Source organism: Pristiophorus japonicus, chromosome 8 (assembly GCF_044704955.1).
Source record: "Pristiophorus japonicus isolate sPriJap1 chromosome 8, sPriJap1.hap1, whole genome shotgun sequence".
NCBI lineage: Eukaryota > Metazoa > Chordata > Chondrichthyes > Pristiophoridae > Pristiophorus > Pristiophorus japonicus.
The window spans coordinates 106696414-106721220 of record NC_091984.1 but is presented as its reverse complement, the minus strand read 5'-3'; the positions used below and the strand labels follow the sequence as shown (position 1 = coordinate 106721220).

General features: G+C 43.6%; 1 protein-coding gene across 1 annotated transcript in view; it reads left to right on the top strand.

The window, feature by feature from the left end:
* The window catches only part of LOC139269151 (receptor-type tyrosine-protein phosphatase beta-like), a 63604-nt gene that overhangs the window by 27216 nt on the left and 11581 nt on the right, over positions 1-24807 (top strand). Inside the window, exons 16-18 of the mRNA XM_070888252.1 lie at positions 5212-5472; positions 5586-5846; positions 23637-23897. Coding sequence (XP_070744353.1) covers positions 5212-5472; positions 5586-5846; positions 23637-23897 — 783 coding nt within the window. The remainder of the gene's footprint in view (positions 1-5211; positions 5473-5585; positions 5847-23636; positions 23898-24807) is intronic.

Here is a 24807-nt window from a genome sequence, read left to right as displayed (position 1 = left end):
GTACATAAACTGGGTCGTTGACCGAGATGTCACGTGACACGGCAACACGATCATGATACCCTTGCTGACTTTGACATCTGTTTTCAACACGATCATTCAAATCAGGATGAACAAGAGAAAGCCTGGTCTTGAGATTTCTCTTCATCAGTAGTTCAGCAGGAGGAACCCCGGTAAGTGAATGAGATCTTGACCTATAACTGAGCAATATACATGACAACCATCTCTGCAGTGAGCCCTGAGTTACATGTTTCATGTTTCATACTTTGCTTGATTGTTTGAACGGCACGCTCTGTTTGACCATTAGAAGCAGGCTTGAATGGAGCTGATCTCACATATCTGATGCCATTGAGTTTCATGAACTCCTGGAACTCAAGACTTGTCAGAATAAACGGGTCCTTTTCAGAATGGCAGGCAGTGACTAATGGGGTGCCGCAGGGCTCAGTGCTGGGACCCCAGCACTTCACAATATACATTAATGATTTTGATGAAGGAATTGAGTGTAATATCTCCAAGTTTGCAGATGGCACTAAGCTGGGTGGCGGTGTGAGCTGTGAGGAGGACACTAAGAGGCTGCAGGGTGAGTTGGACAGGTTAGGTGAGTGGGCAAACGCATGGCAGATGCAGTATAATGTGGATAAATGTGAGGTTATCCACTTTGGTGGCAAAAACACGAAGGCAGAATATTATCTGAATGGCGGCAGATTAGGAAACGGGGAGGTGCAACGAGACCTGGGTGTCATGGTACATCAGTCATTGAAAGTTGACATGCAGGTACAGCAGGCGATGAAAAAGGCAAATGGTTTGTTGGTCTTCATAGCTAGGGGATTTGAGTATAGGAGCAGGGAGGTCTTACTGCAGTTGTACAGGGCCTTCATGAGGCCTCACCTGGAATAGTGTGTTCAGTTTTGGTCTCCTAATCTGAGGAAGGACATTCTTGCTATTGAGGGAGTGCAGCAAAGGTTCACCAGACTGATTCCCGGGATGGCAGGACTGACATACGAGGAAAGACTGGATCGACTGGGCCTGTATTCACTGGAGTTTAGAAGAATGAGAGGGGATCTCATAGAAACATATAAAATTCTGACGGGACTGGACAGGTTAGATGCAGGAAGAATGTTCCCGATGTTGGGGGAAGTCCAGAACCAGGGGACATAGTCTAAGGAAAAGGGGTAAGCCATTTAGGACTGAGATGAGGAGAAACTTCTTCATTCAGAAAGTTGTTAACCTGTGGAATTCCCTACCGCAGAGAGTTGTTGATGCCAGTTCATTGGATATATTCAAGAGGGAGTTAGATATGGCCCTTACGGCTAAAGGGATCAAGGGGTACGGAGAGAAAGCAGGAAAAGGGTACTGAGGTGAATTATCAGCCATGATCTTATGGAATGGTGGTGCAGGCTCAAAGGACCGAATGGCCTACTCCTGCACCTATTTTCTATGTTTCTATGTTGTGAAGCAAGATCCGTTGTCGCTCATAATAATGTTAGGCAAACCATGAGTAGCAAACATGATATGAAGGCTCACAATGGTAGCTGTAGACGTGCTGGATGACATAATAACACACTCTATCCATTTAAAATATGCCTCTACTATGACAATAAACATCTTTCCGAGGAACGGGCCCACAAAATCAATGCGGATCCTCGACCATGGTTTGGATGGCCACGATCAAAGACTCAGCGGAGATTCCGCTGGTACTTTACTTAGCTGCATGCAAGTATTGCACTGATGCACGCATGATTCCAGATCAAAGTCAATTCCAGGACACCATACATGAGACCTATCAATGGACTTCATCATGACAATGCCAAGATGAGTGCTATGAAGTTCACGTACAAATTTTTCTCGACCTTTCTTAGGCATGATTACATGATTACCCCACAGTAAACAGTCTGACTGAATGGACAGCTCATCCTTGCGACGGTTGTAAGGTTTGGTCGCCTCACGTATCTCCATAGGTATGGCAGACCAATCAACAGAGTACACACCGTTTCACAACCGATAAAATAGGGTTATGGCTGGTCCAGATCCTAACTTGTTGAGCAGTGACAGGGGTTGCTTCACTCTCAAAAGCATCCATTACTAACACTAGATCTGCAGGTTGAGGCGTCTCCATTTCAGTTGCGGGTAAGGGCAGACGACTCAGTGCATCGGCACAATTCTCAGTACCAGGTCTATGACGGATGACATAATCATGGGCAGACAATGTCAGCACCCACCTTTGAATGCAGGACAATGAATTGGTATTAATACCTTTGTTTTCCGCAAACAATTAAATGAGTGGCTTGTGATCCGTTTCTAGTTCAAAACGAAGACCAAACAGGTACTGGTGCATTTTTTTTTTATACCATACACACAGGCCAAAGCTTCATTCTCTACCGTACTGTAAGCTCTTTCCGCTTTAGACAGACTTCTGGAAGCATATGCAACAGGTTATAGTTTGCCCGATTCATTTGCTTGTTGGAGTACGCAGCCAACCCCATATGATGAAGCATCACAGGCCAATACAAGACGCTTACACGGATCATAATGAACAAGCAACTCATTTGAACATAGCAGATTCTTGGCTTTCTCAAAGGCTCTATCTTGAGATGCACCCCAGACGTAGTTGTCGCCTTTTCTTAGTAACACATGCAGTGGCTCTAGTAAAGTGCTCAATCTGGGTAAGAAATTACCGAAGTAGTTGAGTAGCCCAAGGAACGAACGCAGCTCCGTCACATTCTGAGGCCTGGGTGCATTTTTGATGGCCTCAGTTTTCGAATCAGTAGGCCTGATGCCATCAGCAGCAATCTTCCTCCCGAGGAATTCGACTTCAGGTGCCATGAATACACATCGAGTGTTTCAGCCTGTGTCCCACTTTGTCCAGATGCTGTAGGACTTCTTCAAGATTGTTCAGATGTTCAGCATTGTCGTGACCTGTGACACGACACAACTTGAAACACGACAGTTCTAGGAACCGACTTCAGTAAACTCTCCATATTCCTCTGAAATATGGCTGCAGCCGAACAAATCCCAAAAAGACACCTGTTGTAGATGAACAGTCCTTTATGGGTGTTGATTCAGGTGAGTTTCTTCGAAGTGTCGACAAGCTCGTGTCATATAGGCCGACGTCAGATCCAGTTTCGTGAACGACTTTCCACCAGCTAGCATGGCGAACAGGTCATCAGTCCTCAGTAATGGATACTGATCCTGTTTCGAAAATCAGTTAATCATAACCTTGTAGTCTCCACAAATCCTGACAGTGCCATCACTCTTCAACACAGGAACAATGGGACGAGCACACTCGCTAAACTCAACCGGTGATATGATTTCTTCACGCTGGAGTCTGTCAAGCTCAATTTCAACCTTCTCCCTCATCATGTACGGAACAGACCGAGCTTTGTGATAGACAGGCCTTGCATTGGAGTCCAGATGAATCTACATCTTGGCTCCCGTAAAATTACCAATGCCCGGATCAAACAAAGTAGGAAACGTTTTCAGTACTTGAACACACGAAGTATCATCCACCGAGGACAACATCTTAACATCATTCCAGTTCAGCTTGATTTTCTCGAGCCAATTCCTGCCGAACAGCGTTGGACCATTACCTGGGACGATCCATAATGGTAGCTCGTGAACCACACCGTCATATGACACCTCGATTGTTGCACTGCCGGGCACTGGTATGAGTTCCTTAGTGGAAGTATGCAACCTGGCATTGACTGGACTCAGCTTCGGTTTCACAGCCTCAGTGTCCCACAGCTTGTCGAATGTCCTTTGGCTCATTATCGACTGGCTCGCACCCGTGTCCAGCTCCATTGATACAGGCACGCCATTCAGCTTCACATTAACGACTATCAGCTGGCTCTTGCTCAGGAACGAATGCAGTCTATTCACTTCCTCCTCGGGTTGTGTATCCGGGCCATCACTGAACTGGTTCTCAGCAACCACGTGGTGAGCCGCACCACGCTTGCTCCGTTGTGGACACATCCAATGAAGATGCCCCACTTTCAAACATCCATTGCATGAGGCCAATGATTTCACCCTGTTGGCGTTGTGGGGGCAATCTGGTTCGAACCAGTTGGTGGGCTCTGAGCAGCGGCAGGTTTCGCGTAAGCAGCTCTGTCCAAAAATGGTGGCATCTTGTTTACAGTACTTGCCGTGGAACTCCGACTCATCGATGATATCTGCCTCAAATTATCATCCGTCATCATGCATGCCTGGGCAGTCATGATGGCCTTTTTCAAATTACCGTGGCTCTGCAGCCACCAGCTTCCTGAGGATCGCATCATGGCTGATGCCTATCATGAAGACATCACGCAGCATGTCTTCCAGCATATTCCCGAACTTACACGGCTCAGCAAGATGTTGCAGGTCGGCAACAAATCCTGACACGACCTGGCCCTCAGCATGAACATGCATGTAGAAACGGTAGCGTGATATGATGATCCCCTCTTGTAGCTTCAGATGGTTACCCACCAACGTACACAATTCCTCGTATCCTTTTTTCGCCGGACGTACAGGCGAGGGAAGAGTCTTCATGAGGCTGTAAATTTTTGGACCACAAACAATGAGGAGAACTGCCCTGCTCTTAACTGTGTAGGCCTTTGCCTCTATGTCGTTGGCCACAAAATACTGATCCAGGTGGTCGACAAAATCCACCCAAATCTCGCCCTCCACAAATCTCTCCAGGATTCCAACCGTGTCCATTGTGCATGCGAAGGTTCTTAAATTACCTCATCGCCAATTGTAATGACTCAAGAGTCTGGTTACTGTAAACTCACTCAAGTGCAACCTGATCCATCTTTACTCCAGCCCGAGAGTGTCTGCGTGACAAAGACACCCAGCTTATATATAGGTGACCAAGCACACATGCATACAGCCCGATGACCTCCGACCGCGGCGCCCTCTGGTGTCTGGTGACCCCCAAGCATTAATACATAACACTTCTGTGCCCATCGGAGATCATTGATACAAATATTTAACATTCATAGAAAACATTTGGAGACTTAGCAGTCAAACTGGGTATAGCGCATAGTGACCCAGATTCCTGAGATGAAATTTGTTGGCCCTAATACATAACACCTGGATTGAGTAGTCACAATGTGCAATATAAAGGTGACTGCTTTATTGAGGTTATTTAAGTTCTATGAGATGTTGGCAAAGACCATTTGTCCAAAAGGTTTTCTCACATGAACCCAGTGGATATTAATGTTTATATTTCCTTTTCTACAGCACCGTGTGCCCCAGATGAAATCATTGTGAATGTGGACTGTAAATCTAATAGAGTAGTGGTGTCATGGGGACGGACTAATGGAGCAATGTCATTCGATGTAACTGCAGAGGGCAGTGATGGACACACACATTCACATAACACAACAGAGACACGCCATGAAATGCTGGATTTACACTGTGGACAGCCCTATAACATAACTGTAACAACATTGAGTTATAGCCGGAATGGAATTTCAAGTACTTCTGTTCAAATCCAAACTGGTAAGGCTATTAATCCTGAAATAATATGCACTATGGAAATAGTCTTAGATTTATTAATTATGATGTTTACAGGACAATGAGAGGATTGATATTCATTTGTATTTTCTAATTAGCACCATGCATTCCTGGGAATCTAACAGCTGAGCTGAACTGTGATTCGAATGCCGTATCCTTCTGGTGGAATGACACTGATGGAGCAAAGTTATACACTGTGACCGTTCAAGATAGTCAAAGAGTCACAGCTTTATTCAACACAAGTGATACAATGGCTCAAATCCCACACCTGCAGTGTGGTGAATATTATATAATCTCTGTTCTAGCAACAGACAACATCTGCAAAAGTCCCCAGAGTGCGGTGGTGAATGTGCATGCAGGTATTACTCATTTAAATGTCTGTTTTTATGTTGTTAATTATGCTCGTATTAAATGGGTCTCTGTGCATGGTGCTGGTTCAATTGTACAACTCATATTAGTAAGTCCACAGCTGGAGTTACTATTTATATGTCTAATATCTTTTGTCTGAATCTCAGCAATAGGAATATACAGGTATTATAATTTTGTATCCTCTTTAATCTAAAATGTTTCCACTGATCCACTGTTTGGTGTTCTAAAAGGTTAGGACCGGCAATATTTTCTCAGATTCTATATCTAAACCACCCTCCCACCCCTGCCCCCCTCCCCTTCCCCAATAGAAATGAGAAATGTTATTATTAGGGGTACCTGCCTGGGCAAACATTACATTTTAGTATCAGACAAAAATTATGGAGTCCTGAGTCACATAATATGGACTGTACAGCCGGGTACTTAAGGTAGTGAATTTTGAACTCACTCACATCCTAGTGGACATCTTTGGGGATTCATGAGAAGAATGGAGGAAGTCAATTGTAAAGAAAATGTATTAAAAGGTGTTTAACGATGGCACTTCTGCTGACTATGTTGTTGGAATGGGTTTCTCAATGGCTACAGACCTGTGCTGCATAATAGTTTAAGAGGAAGAGGCAAGAGGCTTGGAGAGTGAGGCACCATGGCAGAAGGCAATCCATGTCTTTTTACACTTGCACTATTACCCCTATTGGTGGTGCTGCACTTCCACTTGTAAAAATGATAAAAAATCGGAGTAAAACAAGAGGGAAAATGAGCTCCGCAGGAAATTTGGGCGTAAATTCACATTGAGCAGCTCGCCATAGAAACGGACCTACATTTCGGCAAAATGTTAGCGTTAATAGGTTTGAGGAAAAATTAATGGGCACATATAAAACTGCTCAGTCAGTGCTGGCAGATAATGACAAAACATGCTTTTATTTTAGTCAGTGTCACTAGCTAATGAGTGATACATAGACAAGAATCAGTGCTATCACTTACTGTTGGAAAAATCCGGAAAATACATACTTAAGTCAACTACAGTTCGAAGAAAGATTTAGTTTCCACGGGCCCAAGTTTCCACATGATTTGCGCCTGATTTTTAGGAGCAACTGGTGAAGAACGGACTATCTTAGAAATCGCAATTCTCCACATTTTTTTTTCTGCAGTTCTAGTCAGGTAGAACAGTTCCACTTTGGAACAGAATTTTTCCTTCAAAAGGGGGCATGTCCGGCCACTGACTCCTGATTTGAAAGTTTCCACAGTGAAAACGTACTCCAAACTAAAGTAGAATGGAGCCAGTGAAGATTTTTGTAGAACTGAAAAAACCTGTTCTACACATTAAAAAATCAGGCGCAGGTTACAAATTAGGCGTCCAGAACGAGGTGGGGGGGGGGGGAGGGTGGGGAAGTCATTAAATTCTACAATAAATCCTTATTTATACTTCTACAAATATTATACAAATAAATCCAACCTGAATAAACATTTATAAGCCAAAGTGCTTCAGCCAGGGAGAATTCTGCAGCCGTTCATGCCGCTGAGCGGGAGGTGGGGGGGGAGAAAGCCGTTCGTGTCGCTGAGCGGGAGGGAGGGGGAGAGAGAGAGGGAGAGAGAGAGAGGGAGAGAGAGAGAGGGAGAGAGAGAGAGGGGGAGTGAGGGAGAGAGGGGGAGGGAGAGAGGGGGAGGGGAGCGGGTGTCGGGTCGGGTCTGGTTGGCGGGGGGGGGGGGGCGGGGAGCGGGTGTCGGGTCTGGTCCGGAGGCAGGGGGGAGCGCGTGTCGGATCCGGTCGGGGGCGGGGGGGGGGGGGGGGAAGCAGGAGCTGGCCGTGGGAGGAGCCTTATTCACGCAGTCCTAGTGAGGCCATTCAGCCAGGGCTAGGGGCTGCGTGCTTCGGGCCCCTCCCACACAGTTCGGCGCCTGGAGCTACTGCACTTGCGTGCCGACTGTAGTGCGCATGTGCAGAGATCCCGGCACTGTTTTCAGCGCAGGGACCTGGCTCCACCCCCCCCCACAGCTCGTGCTGGCTGCGCCGAGGGCCAGAGGACCTACAGGTAGGTGGAGAATACCGAGGATTTTTTTCGGCGCCGTTTTAGGCGCGAAAAACGGGCGCCCAGCTCGGAGGGGCGCCCGTTTTTTTTCTTGTGGAAACTTGGGCCCTACATGTGGCTGAGACTCCAGTTAGATAGTCACCTGTTAAGGCTGTTATGGTACAGAATTAATGCAGCTCTACGTTTACAGTATTTATTTTTGTGAATTGATGGATACACTATTTTCTTTTAATTTTCAATTCACTTTCCTGTGTATTTAGTATGTCAAATTCCAATAGAATTATTGATCAAAACAATTTGGTTAATTGTCATTTATTTTCTTCAAGATTAAAACACAGTGACATAAGACCCCATGCAGTACCATTGAGATTGTGAATGCATCTTCTAGAATTTTAGCCCTTGTACTCCTTCAATGTAGCTTTTCACACTAGCTGTTTACAAAATGTTTAAAGTACACAGTGTATGGGTGCATTCAATAATTGCACTCCTCCAGTGTGGAGCCACACTCATAAGGAGCAGGGCACTTGGGTATTGTAATTTGATCTCTGACCCTCGTTTCACCCCACTGAATCTACCCTCTAATGCACACACGTCAAGTGGTTTCAGATTTTTATAGAAGTAGAATCCATCTTACATCAGGGTGACCATAGATGCAAACTAAGTGTCTCTTTTTGTCACATCTGTTAATAATATGGACTGCACCAGGTGCCTTGTATAAATTTCATGGGAGATTTTCCACTTCAGTAAATTGTACACCCCCATCCCTTGATTTACTGTCTATTAAAAATTAGACTGGACATGCGTACATTCCCAATATGAAGGCCTGATGTGTGCTGGGAGCACCAAAGTGGAAACATCTCCTCAATATTTCCTTCAGATCATCTGGTTTACTGGTCTCTCTGTACAGTATTGATTTCTGAGCTAAAAGATGTGAAAACTCATTGAAGAATTTACCTTACGCCTCCGCAATTTTGTGATCCTTTATTATATCCCGACTCCTCCAACCCCTTAACAATCCTGTCTGGTCCTGCTATGTATATAACTAAAAGATTTCTTCAGATCTCTCTTGCTGCCATCTGTAATCTCCCTTTCTATTTACATCTCTTCTTATTTGATACTCATTTTTGTTTTAGACATTTCTATGATTCTTGACCTCCCATAAAAATGTATGAAAATCTCTCTTTTAAATCTTCAAAAGCATATTTTCTAACTGAGATCACTGAAAGATATTTTGAATAACACAAGTCGTATTACAATAACAGTGCCATTGCAGTAACAGTGAAATTACAACACATCCCCACGACAATAATACAGTACCATTACAATAACAGTACTATGATGATAACATAAAACCATTACAATGACATAGTACTATTACAATAACACAGTACTATTACAATGCTAATTACTGTCACAGCAATACTGGTGCCAAACTAAAACCTATTCTCCTTTTTAACCTGTAGGACCATGCATCCCACAGACCGTTGCTGCTCTTGTTGATTGTAGCAGCAATAGTATATTAGTATCATGGGAATGGAAGGATGGGAGTGATTTCTACATTGCAACTGCAGAAGGAAGTGACGGCCATACACACTTTTGCACTGCAGTGGGGACAGCCTGTGAAATCTTTCATCTACACTGTGGACAGTCATACGACATAACAATAGTAGCTGTGAATGAGATATGTAACAGCTCGGAAAGTGCATTGATGAGTATCCAGACAGGTAACTAGTTCTCCCTATAGTGTTCTGTTTAAGCTGCTGTTCAACTAGACTGTTTTTTTAACTATTGTAACACAGGAAGCAATCTATTGTTTCCATACTTAGAATCCTTGAAATATTTTTAATAATCATGCAGATCTACTTTATATACAGTAAATGCTGTGCCAAATTTTGTATTTTATTGCATATAATTGCGTTATAATTTCGTAACATCGCCCGTCTCTGCCCCTGCCTCAGTTCATCCGCTGCTGAAGCCCTCATCCATGCCTTTGTTACCTCTAGACTTGACTATTCCAATGCACTCCTGGCTGGCCTCCCACATTCTACCCTATGTAAACTAGAGGTGATCCAAAACTCGGCTGCCCGTGTCCCAACTCGCACCAAGTCCCGCTTACCCATCACCTCTGTGCTCGCTGGCCTACATTGGCTTCCGGTTAAGCAACGCCTCGATTTCAAAATTCTCATCCTTATTTTCAAATCCCTCCATGGCCTCGCCCCTCCCTATCTCTGTAATCTCTTCCAGCCCCACAACCCCGAGAGATGTCTGTGCTCCTCTAATTCTGCCCTCTTGAGCATCCCTGATTATAATCACTCAACCATTGGTGGCTATACCTTCTGTTGCCTAGGCCCCAAGCTCTAGAACTCCCTGCCTAAACCTCTCCGCCTCTCTACTTCTCTTTCCTCCTTCAAGATGCTCCTTAAAATATACCTCAGTGACCCCCTGTGCTAATTTCTACTTATGCGGCTCACTGTCAAATTTTTTATCTCATAATGCTCCTGTGAAGCGCCTTTGGACGTTTCACTAATTTAAGGGCACTATGTAAATATAAGTTGTTGTTACATTATTTAGCGTCTTGGCTATAATGCATACAGATACTGATATATTACAGCTATGCATATTCAATTTGCAGATCTGTATATTTGCAAGAAAATCATCAGCTGCTTCAAATACGTTACAATCAATGTTCCCTTTAATTTTGGGGGGGCCCAGCCCATTCACAATGCCCATGCGCATGCGCAATTTTTCCTATTTAAAAGCCAGTGAGCCGGCTGCGCAGGAGCTGCAGAGCACTGCGTGGCCGCGCAGCTTAATGGGAACATTGGTTATAATCTTGTAGCAGAATCAAAAGATTCTAGTGACTTTATATGTAGCAAAGACAAAGCCTGAGTAGCTATAAAGTCATCTGAAACCAGAAGTGGTGTTTGGTTTTTAACACACTTTCCAAGTCAAAATAAAAACTGTGTACATCAGATCTTCCATTTTGCTATTTAGTATTGTTTCTTATATTAATTAACACTGCTATGTTTTGCTATTTGGCCTGTGAACTTCTGCTCCTCCCATATGATACTGCCGCACTATCACAAACCAAAGAGAAACTTGAGAATATAGGAAAGGTGGAAGCAGAGAAGGCCATTATGTACCTCAACAAGCCCGCTTCCTCCACAGTGTAACATCTTCTGCACCCAACCAATTTAGCCGTCTGTGCAAAGATTCTGCAAAGTTCCTCCCAACCCACAAAGACATTTAAGATAGAACACCAGAATACCTGTCTAATCCTACAACCCTGGATTCTAGAATTGCCTTTCTTGACATAATACTTTGATGGTCCGAGCAGTTCAGGAACACCATGTTTCACACCACATTCAATTATTGTCATCGCTGCTTACTCTACGATTATTCAATCCCATTCCCAGCCACAAATTAATCCCTATTGTCTCAAAAGGTGTTAATTATAACAACACAAGCTACTTTATCAGGGAGTCGATTCCATGTTTTCACTACTCTGGGGAGGAGGAAATTCCTTTTAATCTGAAGTCTTGCTTCACACTAGTTAATTTTGAAATGATGTCCTACAGCTTGGTGCCCAGTATCTCTCTTAAATAATGTGCTATCATTTACATTATCCATTACTCTTAGCATTCTAAAAACTTGGATAATGTTTCCAATAGAACAAAGATTAAAAAGACACAAGTTCAGTTTTGTGAGTCTGTCTGTTTTCATTTAGAATGGTAAATTTCAGAATCTACCATGATGGTTTTCTGTGAAACATCTTGAACATATCACTGACCCTTTGAAGGAAAGTTCACATAATAGTAGAGAAACAACAGGGTTATTCAGACCAACAGAATCTTCCTGTACCGTTGCTCTTATCTCATAAGAAATAGGAGCAGGAGTAGGCCATACGGCCCCTCATGCCATTCAATACGATCCTGGCTGAACTTCTACATCAACTCCACTTTCTTGCCCTATCCCATATACCTTAATTGCTCAGGGGTCGCATATCTATTTGCTTCTTGCTCCTCATGTGAGTAGTTATCCACTCCCACCACCCCTGCCACATACTTTACTAATCCCGTCAATCTGTAGGGGACTATTATTCTATGGTGTGTATTCCAGATATTGTTTCTTCTCACATATGTTATCAAGCACAGGCAGCTGATCCTCAAACTTAGTGTTTTTCTGTTCAAGCAAGCCAACCCTCTGATACTTGTTCCATGTGCACTTCTCATGGATACTTTGCAACAGGAATGCCACATCATGTATGCTGCACACTGGACTAGTTCCTGATCCTGCCGTGTTTAACCTCTGTGCTATGTAAACAACCTAATTCTGGAATTAGTTTTCTCATTTACTTGTGCGAGCCGTGCAGATTCAGGTCTACTCTGTCCCAGCACTAAACTCCAGATCAAGCCAGACTACTTTTACCTCATCTCAGTAAATGCATGGTATCAAAATAAAGAAAGACGTATTTATATAGCGCTTTTCACAACCTCAGGACCGCCCAAAGTGCTTTACAGCCAATTAAGTACTTTCTGAAGTGTAGTTATTGTTGTAATGTAGAAGACACAGCAACCAATTGCTCAACACCCAACTCCTATAAACAGCAATGTGAAAATGACCTGATAATCTTTTTTTGTTATGTTGATTGAGGGATAAATATTAGCCAGGATACTGGGGATAACTCTCTTGCTCTTCTTCGAAATAGTGCCATGGGATCTTTTACGTCCGTCTGAGAGAGCAGACGGGGACTCGGTTTAACGTCTCATCTGAAAGACGGCACCTCCGACAGTGCAACACTCCCTCAGTACTGCACTGGAGTGCTCAAGCCTCTGGTATCAGTTTATCACTCAGTCAACCTCTAACAACTCAAGTAATTTTGTTGAGTCTCTTTCACTTACCTTTAATCTATGTTGGAGTAAAAGGAAGACTTCTTTCCCTCGGGGCAGACTACCTGATATAGGTAGTCGACACCTCACCCTTCGTCCTCCGTACAATGACCACGGAATTAAACAAACAAAACCTTCAGTTTAACCGGCTTTATTTTAGCAAATGCAAGGGAGGGTTCAATGTGGAACCTTCAAAATACAAGAGGTTCCAAGTATAATTTATATAGGTTTTGGGGAGGAGCTACCCTCCTACAAAATCATCGATAGGTCTATTGCTATCAGCAGAGTTACATTGGGCCCAAGTTTCGAGCCGCGCCTAGAACGGCGCAGTCCCGACCTCGACGCCCATTTTTCGCGCCACAAAGTGCGCCTAAAAAAAACCTCCAGATTCTCCAGCTCCCTGCAGGTCCTCTGGCCCTCGGCGCAGCGCAGCAGGAGCTGTAGGGGGCGGAGCCAGGTCCCTGCGCTGAAAACAGTGCCAGGACCTCTGCACATGCGCCCTACAGTGGGTGCGCATGTGCAGTAGCTCCCGGCGCCCAAAACTGTGTGGAAGGGGCCGAAGCACGCAGCCCCTAGCCCTGGCCGAATGGCCTCACTGGGGCTGCGTGAATAAGGCTCCTCCCACGCCCAGCTCCTGCTTCCTCCCGACTCGACCCGACTCCCACTTCCCGCCTCCGGACCGCACCCGACACCGACCCGACTCCCGCTTCCCCCCCGGCCCCAGACCGGACCCGACCCGACCCCCCAGACTGGACCCGACCCAATCCCGTTCCCCCCCCACCTGCCCCCGCCTCCGGACCGGACCCGACACCGACCCGACTCCCGCTTCCCCCCCCCGCTCCCGGACTGGATCCGACCTGACCTCCCTCCCCCCGACCTGACCTCCCTCTCCCCCCCTCCCCCCGACCCGACCCAACGCCACCTACCTGTAAATCTGGTGCTGGGGACGGGCCCTGCCCGAAGTCTCGGGCCCGGCCCGTTCAGCCTCCCTCCCCCTTCTTCTTTCCCCCCCTTCTCCTTTCCCCCCTTCTCCTTTCCCCCCCATCTCCTTTCCCCCCCATCTCCCCTCCTCCCCTTCTCCCCCATCCCTCCCCCTTCTCCCCCATCCCTCCCCTTCCCTCCCTCTGCTCCCCCCCTCTCTCCCTCTACCTCCCTCCTCCCCCTCCCCTCGCTGTCAGAAACACAGACACTGACAGACAGAGAATGAGAAACACACACAGACAGACAGAGAGATCGAGACACTGACAGAGACACACTGGGGGGGGGGGGGCATCCCAGCATGCTGTTGGAGGGCTTCCGGTGCTGCAGTCGGTAAGTAGAAAATGTTTTATTTATTGATTTTTTAAAAAATTATTTCTTATTAATTTTTTTTGATTGATTTATTGGTTGATTTATTGATATATTTATCATTTATTATTGATGATGGCTCTTTATTTGTAAAACTGAAGTGTTTAATGTTTGTAAACTTCCCTTTAAACCCCCCCCCCCCATTCCCTACGCCTGATTTGTAACCTACGCCTGATTTTCTAAAGTGTAGACAAGGTTTTTTCGAGCGTACAAAAATCTTTACTTACTCCATTCTAAGTTAGTTTGGAGTAAGTTTTCACTGACAAAACTTTGAAAACAGGCGTAAGTGGCCGGACACGTCCCCTTTTGTAAAAGAAATTCTGTTCCAAAGTGAAACTGTTCTAACTGACTAGAACTGGAGCAAACTAAATGACGAGAATTCCGATTTCTAAGATACTCCGTTCTACACCAGTTGCTCCTAAAAATCATGAGCAAATCATATGGAAACTTGGGGCCATTGATTTGTCATCTCTTATCAGACCGGCTCTGAGTGATACATGCAATTGTCCATCTCCCATCATATGTTAATGGTGTTTGTTCCGTGATTTGCACTTTGCCATAGTTTATATGACGCCTGAAGTAACTGTTACAAAATACTGGCTTTCTTATCTCTTCCTCAGAGATTTGTAATCAAAATTGTAACTGCTGACTTCTGCTGTTTTGTTAAGTGTTACTAATGTTAACTGATACATCCCTACTATACAGTATAAATGCACACAAGGCCCATGCTTGAGAGAAGGTCAGTCTGTGACCTGTCCTTTATTTCATAGCACTCAAGTGATGGCTGTGGGTGGAGCTTCCCCTTTTATATCTGAAGGTCCAGGATAGGAGTGTCTCCCACAAGTTCATCACCTTGTGGTCATTGTTCTCACAGTGTACAACTTAGGTCAGATTATACATGGGTTACAATGCTGGTTGAATACATGACATTAACCATACAGTTTTAATGCGTTATAAGTGTGCTATACCTACATAAGCAAGTGTTACATACAATAGGCAATTATAATCCATACCATCACCGATTCCTCAGACTCTCCTAATACTGATTAGTTCACTACCTTCACCATTGTGTTCTGACCACCTATCTGTCTGCTCTTTGCCTGCTACAACTGTATATCCCTTACATTTCCCCCCTTATGGTCCTTGGCTATATGCCCAAGATAGGCCATTTCCCAATTAATTCCTCATAGGTGAGCTTCCAGGGTTGTCCTTTCGCTTGTCCTGTACTAAATAAGTCCTTTCTGCCGGACTGTCTAATTTCCCTTTATTCAATGTTCTAACTGTAGTATGGGCTAGGGCCTGCCTCTTACGTAAGTCACACCTTTTACAAGATAATACTAGTAAGATGAGTTTCCTTGCACTACAACCAGTACATTGAGTCCAGCATAGTTCATGTATAAGTCCTTTCTAGCCAACATTTTCTCGATGTTCGAATTATGCCCCACCTGGGGTATCCTCTGTTTCTTCTGTCTTTCCTCCACTTGGGGTCTTCTCTATGGTGTCCAATTCAGTTGAGTTTGTTCCTCATTCAGTTCGATGGCCTTCGCATAACCTCCTCAGGTAATGTCCATCATTGTCCCATCGATGGTTTCCTCCTTTAGTTCAGGGATTATAATAAATCCGTTTATATCTATCTCGTCAAGCGGAGTAAAGCAGAAGTCAGTATCCATAATGGTACATGAGGTGTTCCTTTCTTCATTTCAGTTGCTGTGGTGCTCACACATCAATCTCCATTTCCTCGTGAAACAGCGATAATTTCGTAGTCCTGCGTTAGGGGGAGTGATACTCAAGGTACACCCGTCCACTTAGTCATATCCAGTCATCTTTGATCATTCGTAGTGAATCTTGACATAAAACAATTTGGTTATTTTTATAACAATCATCTATGCTGAGATTCTTAATACTGTTGTTCTCTTCAGTTACATTTCTGGTTTGTCACGGTACCGCACGTGAGTTTCTCCTACATTTCTCTCCAACAATCCCTGTAAGGTTCGTGTTAGGGCGTCAACTCGATCATTATAGTGTTTACCGTCGCAACTCCCGCCGCGTATCCTGCGCCTACCATTTCTAGTATCCCTTTTTTTTTCCCCGATCCTGCTTTTTACCTGACCCTCTTTCCACATTAAACTTCATGGTTTTTGATTCAGGGCCTTTAAGTACTCGCAGGGCCAGGTTTCTATACAGGCTTATGGTGTTTGCTCCACAGAAGTTGGGGATTGTTATTTAGGAATACAGTAATTATTCGCTGATGTACCCCGAAATGTATCTTATCCTTGGTCTGCCTTATCAATTACCCTTTTGCCCCAGCGTTCATAGTTCGACACGTTTGTAGCGTTGGGGGTGTGGTAGTCGAGGCCCTGGTAGTGCTCATTGTTGCTAAAGTAGTGGGTGGGGCCGTGTTGGTGGGTCTATCTCGGGATATAACCCTCCACCACCATCTTTGTCTCTCCTGATTATAAAACATACCGTGGTCTTATTCCTACTAATTATTGGTCCCGTATTACTGGCCCATCCCCATTGTTGTTTCGTTTCCTTATGCCCATTATTTAATTCTACTGTTGCTCCGTCCATCACCATCAGTGTTTTTGATTCTTTATCACAACTAATTTCATCCAAGTCCCTGTAATACAGGCGTTGCTGTTCTTCAGCTGGTTGTCCTTGGCATGGGTTACTCCATGATGTTTCCACGAGCACCAGAATCCTGCAAAACTTAATATTTTCCGGTCGTCACCAGTTAATTTAGTGATTATGCTTTTTCAACTGGGTCCAGTGTTTCTACTTGCCGATACCCCTTATAACTACGCATGCGCATGTGTCACTACCATTATTACCTGATAAGATCCGGTCCAATTGGGTGCAAGCCTGGACCTCTCTGGGGTAATCCTCACCATCACTTGATTGCCTATTTGGGGTATTTGGACCTTCTGTTCCTTAGTGTCGTTCTCTAAGTTCTTGGTTATTTGCTGATCTCTAGCATGTGCCTTTAAATCATGTAACTGCTTACAGAGCTCCATCACAAATCTCCGTATTCTACCTTTATATGGTCCTACATCTTCGCTTCCTGATATCAAGACTTCTGGCAGTCTCGTTGCCCTTCCAGTCATTAGCTCAAAGGGAGTCAGTCCTGTCATCTGACTAGGGGTTGCCCTGAGCTTCATCAATACTCGGGGTAACATCTCTACCCACCCTTTTCCAGTTTCCTCAATTGTTTTGGCTAGGGTTTTAAGGTCCTATTCATTTGTTCCACTAATCCGGAGGATTCCGGATGGTTTGAGATATGGAACCTTTGCCTAATCCCTAGTAAAAGTGCAGGCCTGTTTCATCATCTTCCCTGTGAAGTGGGTACCTTGATCTGAATCCAGCTGCAGTGGCATCTATTTCTTCTGCTAGGATCCTGGCCACGGTTTCTGCTGAATAATTTCTAGTGGCGAAAGCTTCTACCCACTTCATAAACTGGTCTATTATCTTCCCCTTGTTGCTGGGTAACGGTCCAGTAAAATTTATCTGCAAGTTTTCCCAGGGTCCTTTCCGTCGGAGCTGATATCCCATTCTGACCTTTATTTTCCCCCCCGGGTTGTATTTGCATATTCTACAGGGGTTCTCTATATCTCTACCCATTCCCTTCCACCACCAGCATCTGGACATCGAGCTTATCATGTTGGTTCTACCTGTATGGACATATCCATGGTATAAATTTAGTAGGCTCCCCTGGATGCATTCCGGGGCCACCACATTCCCATCTTTCCTCCATATCCCGTCGGTCCCTTGTTGGACCCCTCTCTGCTTCCACCCTCCTTTTCCTGTGGAGTGGCTTCTCCCTGTACCTTAAGCATATTTACTTCCTCAGGCCCAATGGTACATGCTCCGACCTGGGCTTCCCCGGCCAGTGTTCTTGTCTCTGCCACCTGCTTGGCTGCCTCGTCTGTCCATGTGTTTCCCTGTTGATGTTGATCGGTAATTTTTATGTGCACTTTGACACTCCTGGGGTAGGAGGGAGGCTTCCACTAATTTTTTAACAATCATCTCGTGCTTAATTGGCCCTCCTCCTGAGGTCATGTATCCCCGTTTACTCCTGGCTATCAAATAATCATGCACTAGTCCAAAAGCATATCGACTGTCTGTATAGATGTTTACTCTTTTTCCCCTAGCTAGCCTCAGAGCCTCAGTGAAAGCCACTAATTCAGCTACTTGAGCTGATAGGTCAAAAGGGAAGGACGGTTAGAAGGGGACTTGTGCGCTGCTATCTACCACGGCCCATCCCGTCCGTGGTGTCCCATATAGCGCCGAGACCCATCTACATATAGATCCATGTCTGCCTCCTCAAGCCTGACTACTTCCCTCGTCTTCTCCTGTTGGGCTACACTGATGCTCCTTTCCCTGCGTAATGATCCATCCTGCAGGATTGTTACAGTTGTCTTTTATTGTTACCGACCCCTTGGGGGGAGGTGTAAGAGCATTGCTTCCCATCTAGCCCTTCGCGCGTCAGATACTGATTTTAGCCTTCCTGTTTTAAGCAATTCTACTAAGGTATGCTGGGTACGTGTCCCGATATTACTATACCACTGGCCTAAGCCTGTCCCCATGTAATGATCTTTACTGTGATGGGTACAGATGTGAAAGGGCCTATTCTGGTCGGGTAATTCCAGGGCTGGAGCACTAGTGAGAGCTTGTTTTAACCTTACAAATGTGGTTTCCTGATTAGGGCCCCAGTTTACTGGCTCGAGGGAGGGTTTCCCCCCTTTGACCAGGTCCTGTATAGGTTGAGCCATCTCGGCATATTCGGGAATAAAATTTCTGCAGTAGTTGAATAGCCCTAGTACCTGCCTGACTCCTTTCACGGTTCCTGGCCTGGGCATTGATTGAATTGCTCCCTTTCTGTCCTCAGGCATCTGTCTCTTCCCTTGTGATATTATGTATCCTAGATATGTTACTTCGCTCCTTCCCACCTGCACCTTCCTAGGATTTATTTTTAATCCTGCTCTCCGTAGAGCTCCTAGCACTGTAGTTAAAGCTAGTACGTGTTGTTGTTCTGTACTGGAGGCAATAAGGATATCATCCACATGCTGCAAAAGGGTGCTCCCTTCTCCTACGTTTACCGGTTCCAAAATTCCTGACAATATTTGATGAAATATGCTCGGGCTGCTATGGAATCCCTGTGGCACTCTAGTCCATGTGTATTGTTTTCCCTTTATGGTGAAGGCAAATTTTTCTTGGGTCTCTTCGTCTAAGGGTATGGCCCAAAATTCATTCGCAATATCAAGCATGGCAAATATATTATGTTCTGGTTTCAAGCCATTAAAAATTGTGACCTGACTGGCCACTATCGGGTGTTCTTGGGGAGTCACCTTATTCAGGGTGGTATAATCGATAGTCAGTCGGTAAGACCTGTCGGGTTTCTTTACCGGCCACACAGGTGAATTAGGGAGGCCATTACCTGTTTCACTTCCCCTTGCTTCTCTAATTCCTGCACTATCTGACACACCGCTGCCTCAGCTTTGGGTCTCAATGGGTACTGTCAGTGAGTTTTGTGTTCGGGTCCAGGAATTTTGATTTCCCTCTAAATTTTCCGTATCCTTTTTTTTGCTGCGGGCATTTTTTACTGCAGTGACCTTCTTGATTGCAACTAAAACATATCAGAGTGGCTGCGTGGGAGTGTTCCTCCTCTCCTTTCACCTCTGCTGCTAACGTGACTGCTGTTATTTTAGCTATCTTCTCCCATTGTTCTGACTTTAACTCCTCTACGTGTTCTGCCCACTCCAAAGTTTCATCATAATCATGCCCCACTTTAAATCCCAACTTAATTATCTTTTGATGGACTTCTCCTAGCTCGTCTTTAAACATCCCGTGCTTGAGGAATTTTTGCATTTTTTGCTACGGCTGTGCACTGCACTATCCGTCCGGTCCTGTCTTTTATCTCTTCTAGCTTATTTATCTTGGCTTCTAACTTTTGAATTTGTTTTGTTTGAGTATTTATTTATTTTATCTGTCCTTTGCAGCAGGCAAGTATTAGTACATAGGCTTTCTCCATTTTATTCTTATTCTGACTATCCCATCATTTCCTCTGTCTGTAAGGTGAGTCTTCTGGCTGCCATCCTTGCTTTTTCATTTCTTTTATTAAGAAACCCAAATTAATAATGTCCAGTATAAAACAGCTGTCAATGGAAAGGGTTAACTCCTTTGCAGGTTTGTAAGAAGGCCTGGCGTCATTACGTGACTTTGCATAATCATTTTGTCCAAGTCTTTGCGCCTTCAAAACTTGCTTAGAAATTAGGAATCCTTTAAAGCAGCAGAAATCATTAGTAAAACTGCCATTTTTTAAAAATAAAACATTCTCATCGGGAAAGACGGCATTTTAGATTAAACTCCAATTGTTTCTAAACTTCCAATTCAAATACTTGCCAAAGATTTTTTTTAATTGATTTTAAAACGAGACCTCACATTTTTTATAGTTATTTTGTTTACTGAAATCCAATTTAAAATAAAGTACTGGCAATTGTGACTTCAAGGCAAGAGCTTATTTTTCTTAGCTCTGTAAATCACAGTCAAAACAATCAGGGAAACTGCCACACTTTTTACATTTTCACACACGCTATATACATTCCAGCATTTTTTTTTAAGGTCCTGTTCACTGAGCAAATCTTGTGTTTTATTTCTCTCGGCACAAAATCTAAAAGTTCCGTGCCGGTTCCATATTTTCTAATTCCCCGTTTTTTTCCCTTTCCTTTGCTGAGTTCGCATAGCTTAGATCTTTTCCCCTTGTTATTTCCTCGATAAGCACCATCCATTTTGAAAACGTTTTCAACCCCGAAATTTAAATCTCCTTTACTGCAGTGAAAGTTTCTCATAATTTAAAATCATTATCAACATATAGAGTGTTTTTTTTATCTCTTTTCAAATGTTGACACTTTGAAACAAAGCCGGAATTTTACTGTGGCCATTATGAAAGTTCGGCTTTCATTGGTTAATTACCCTCCAATTAAACCAATATCTTTTTCACAGCCAATATCAACTAGTATCCAGTAAGTTACGTCTTTTTCCATTTAAATCTCCTTTCTTCAAATTAGTTTTTGTATCTAACAAACATTTTACACAGAGGGCTTGTCTCCATGAATTTGTTAATTTCAAACTACTTAAGACAATTGCAAACATTTTTTTTCCAATTAGACATTCAATGGTTTCCTTTAGCAGCTCTAGCTTTCAAGATTGCATCTTTTATCTTTTGATAAACAAGCTGTCCTTTGTGAATTCAACAGTCAAGAAAACTTCCACGCGAACACTTTCACTTAAAGACAGACATTCACACCAAATACAGCTTATCCTATGTTTTTTCAGCAACTTAATGCATGCCATTTTTCGTCTGGGTACATTTACCTCTCTACCAGATTCCATGTACTGTTACCAAGCCCTTGGTCCCTTCTAACATCTGGTCGGACTAACAATTCAGCTTGTCTCCCTAATCTGGTTACTCCGACTGGAAGTGTCTGTTTTATTTTTCGTCTTTCATGCTAGCATTTATACCTGGGACCCTTTTGTTCCATTTTTCAGAGACCCCCCTTGGTCTTCACTTTATCCCAATGGCCAGTTTTCCTAAACATCTTGGGGTCCCACCCCCTTTAGGTTGTATTCCTTCTTATTCAGGCAATACACCTATCTTTTGGTCATTTTTCTAGACTCCTTTAGGTTGTATTCCTTCTTGTTCAGGCAATACACCTATCCCCTATCTTGGTTTCCATCCTTCCGTGGTTCGCTATAACTTTGTTCTACAGATTACCCCCTCTTTGTTCTTTATACAGATTACCTCCTTCCTCGTCAATGCTACAGCTGCAGGTGGTACAAAAGACATACTCACTGCCATTGCTAGCTGTCACATCATCCAGGTCGGAGGGTCTGCACCCTGCTCACAGTGCCAATTTGTTGGGGTAAAAGGAAGACTTCTCTCCCTCAGGGCAGACTACCTGATATAGGTAATCGACACCTCGCCCTTCGCCCTCCGTATAACGACCACGGAATTAAATGAACGAAACCTTCAGTTTACCCGGCTTTATCTCGAGCAAATGCAAGGAAGGGTTCAATGTGGAACCTTCAAAATACAAGAGGTTTCAAGTATAATTTATACAGGTTTTGGAGAGGAGCTACCCTCCTACAAAATCATCGATAGGTCTATTGCTATCAGCGGAGCTACATTGATTTGTCGTCTCTTATCAGACTGTCTCTGAGTGGTACATACAATTGTCCATCTCCCATCATATGTTAATTGTGTTTCTTCCGTGATTTGCATTTTGCCATAGTCTATATGATGCCTAAACTGTTCCAAAATACTGGCTTTCTTATCTCTTCCTCAGAGACTTCTAATCAAAATTGTAACTGCTGACTTCTGCTGTTTTGTTAAGTGTTACTAAGGTTAACCATACAATTTTAATGCATTATAAGTGTGCTATACCTACATAAGCAAGTGTTACATACAATAGGCAATTATAATCCATACCATCACCGATTCCTCAGACCCTCCTAATACTGATTAGTTCACTACCTTCAGCATTGTGTTCTGACCACCTATCTGTCTGCTCTTTGCCTGCTACAACTGTATATCCCTTACAATCTGCCTTTCTATTACTATCTTCTAATGCCCATTTTAGTTATCATCAACATACCTTTGTCTAACTATCAGTTCGGTGAAAAATGTACTCGTATCTGGTCATCCTTTTATTTTCTAAATTGGTCATTTCTAGCTGTGATTACAGTAAGGTATTTTACATAGCACAGTGCAATTAAAGAGCTAATGTCTGTTGCAATCTTACTAGTACCAAGCTGAAAGCTGCTTTCCTTTATAAATTATAGCACCATGTACCCCAGAGAGCATCGCCGCCCATGTGGACTGTGATACCAATGCTGCATCGGTATCGTGGAAGCAGAGTGACGGGAGTGATGTTTATATTGCTACTGCAGAAGCAATTGAAGGACATATGCACATGTGCAATGCAGTGGGGACAGCCTGCGAAATGTTTGACCTACATTGTGGACAGTCATACAACATAACAATAATGGCTGTTAATGAGATATGCAACAGTTCAGAAAGTACACAAATTAGCATTCAAACAGGTAATGTTATTGTTCTTTTATTTTCCAACAGTGCTATGCTCACTACAAACTGTTAACATCCAATCTCGACTATGATACTATAACAGCTGGTGTTACAGATGCTAAGTAATGATGAAGAGTTAATTGGTGCAGATGCAAAGGGAAATGGGGGAGATTAATATTCATGGAATGCAACAAATGCAAATGGTACAATAAGGGAGCTAAGGTGTAGTCAGGTATTAAATATTACCTGTAAGAGCAAGATATGTATAATGTGCTAGTGTACAAAGTTTATCTTTTGTTCTTAAAATAAGTTATTTTGAACTAAGAAGATTATTCAAAGATATTTTAAATATCATAATACGATCAGAGTGCTAATTTGTATAAGAATGTTGTGGTATATAATGTATAAATTTACCTCTCTTCCCCCCAAAAATGTCAGGACCATGCACCTCAGAGAATATTTCTGCTGACGTGGACTGCGATACTAATACTGCAATGGTATCATGGGAGCCAAGCAATGGGAGCGATTTCTATATTGTAACTGCAATGGGAATTGACAGTGATACACGCTCGTGCACTGCAACGGATACAACCTGTGACATCTTTGACCTGCAGTGTGGACAGTCTTACAACGTAACAGTAGTAGCTATTAATGAGATATGCAACAGTTCAGAAAGTACAGCAACGAGTTTTCAAGGAGGTAACTAGTTCTACCTATACAGTATTGTTCTGTTTAGGCTTTTAACCTCGACGTTGTTATCTTTTTATAGCACGCAAAAAAAATCAATTTATTTCCAAGGATGGAATCTTTGCAATATTTATCACAATAATATATTTCAACGGAAAACACAAAGATTGTGTCATTATTTCTTAGTGATATTTTACTGTATCTAATAATTGTGATATATTACTGATGGTCCTGTCTATAGTGCATGCAAACACATTACAGATGTGTACATCCAATATACAAATGTGTTATTTTAAGGAATCCATTTCAGAACCAGAATATTGGCTGTCTATAATAGGTGACAAACTATAGCAGAAACAAGACATTCTGATGACTTTGTAAAGAGGCTTTAGGGAATTGCAAAGTCATCTGAGCCTAGCGATCGTGCTGCTATTGCATTTGTTTCAGCTCAATATCCAAGGCAGCTGTTTTTTTCTTTAATGATTATATACCCATTTGCTATTTGGATTTGTTCTGGTCATATGACAGGAAGAAAGATTAATTCTGTTATGTATGCAATAAAGGTTCAAGCTGAGTACTGGTTAACTATGCAAGGTACGACCTTGCTGTGCTTTATTTAGTCTCAGAGTGTCTCTCTCACAAAATGACTGGCCTTTTATACCAGAGCAGCACCATGTGCGTGCTGCTCAGTAGCCTCCAACAATGACACCATCTGGTGGCTAGAAACAGCATGTACATACGTGACAATACCCTCCTCTGAGATCTTATCACAGTCTTTCACAGGTTGAGACGGTCCGGTGCTTTACGTTCCTGGGTTGACCGTCTCAGTTCAATTCCGGCCTTGGGTGAATATGTTGTGGCTGGTGGCTGGATGGCTGACTTGTTGGGGGTGGCAGTGGCCATGTCAGGAATTGCAAGTCCA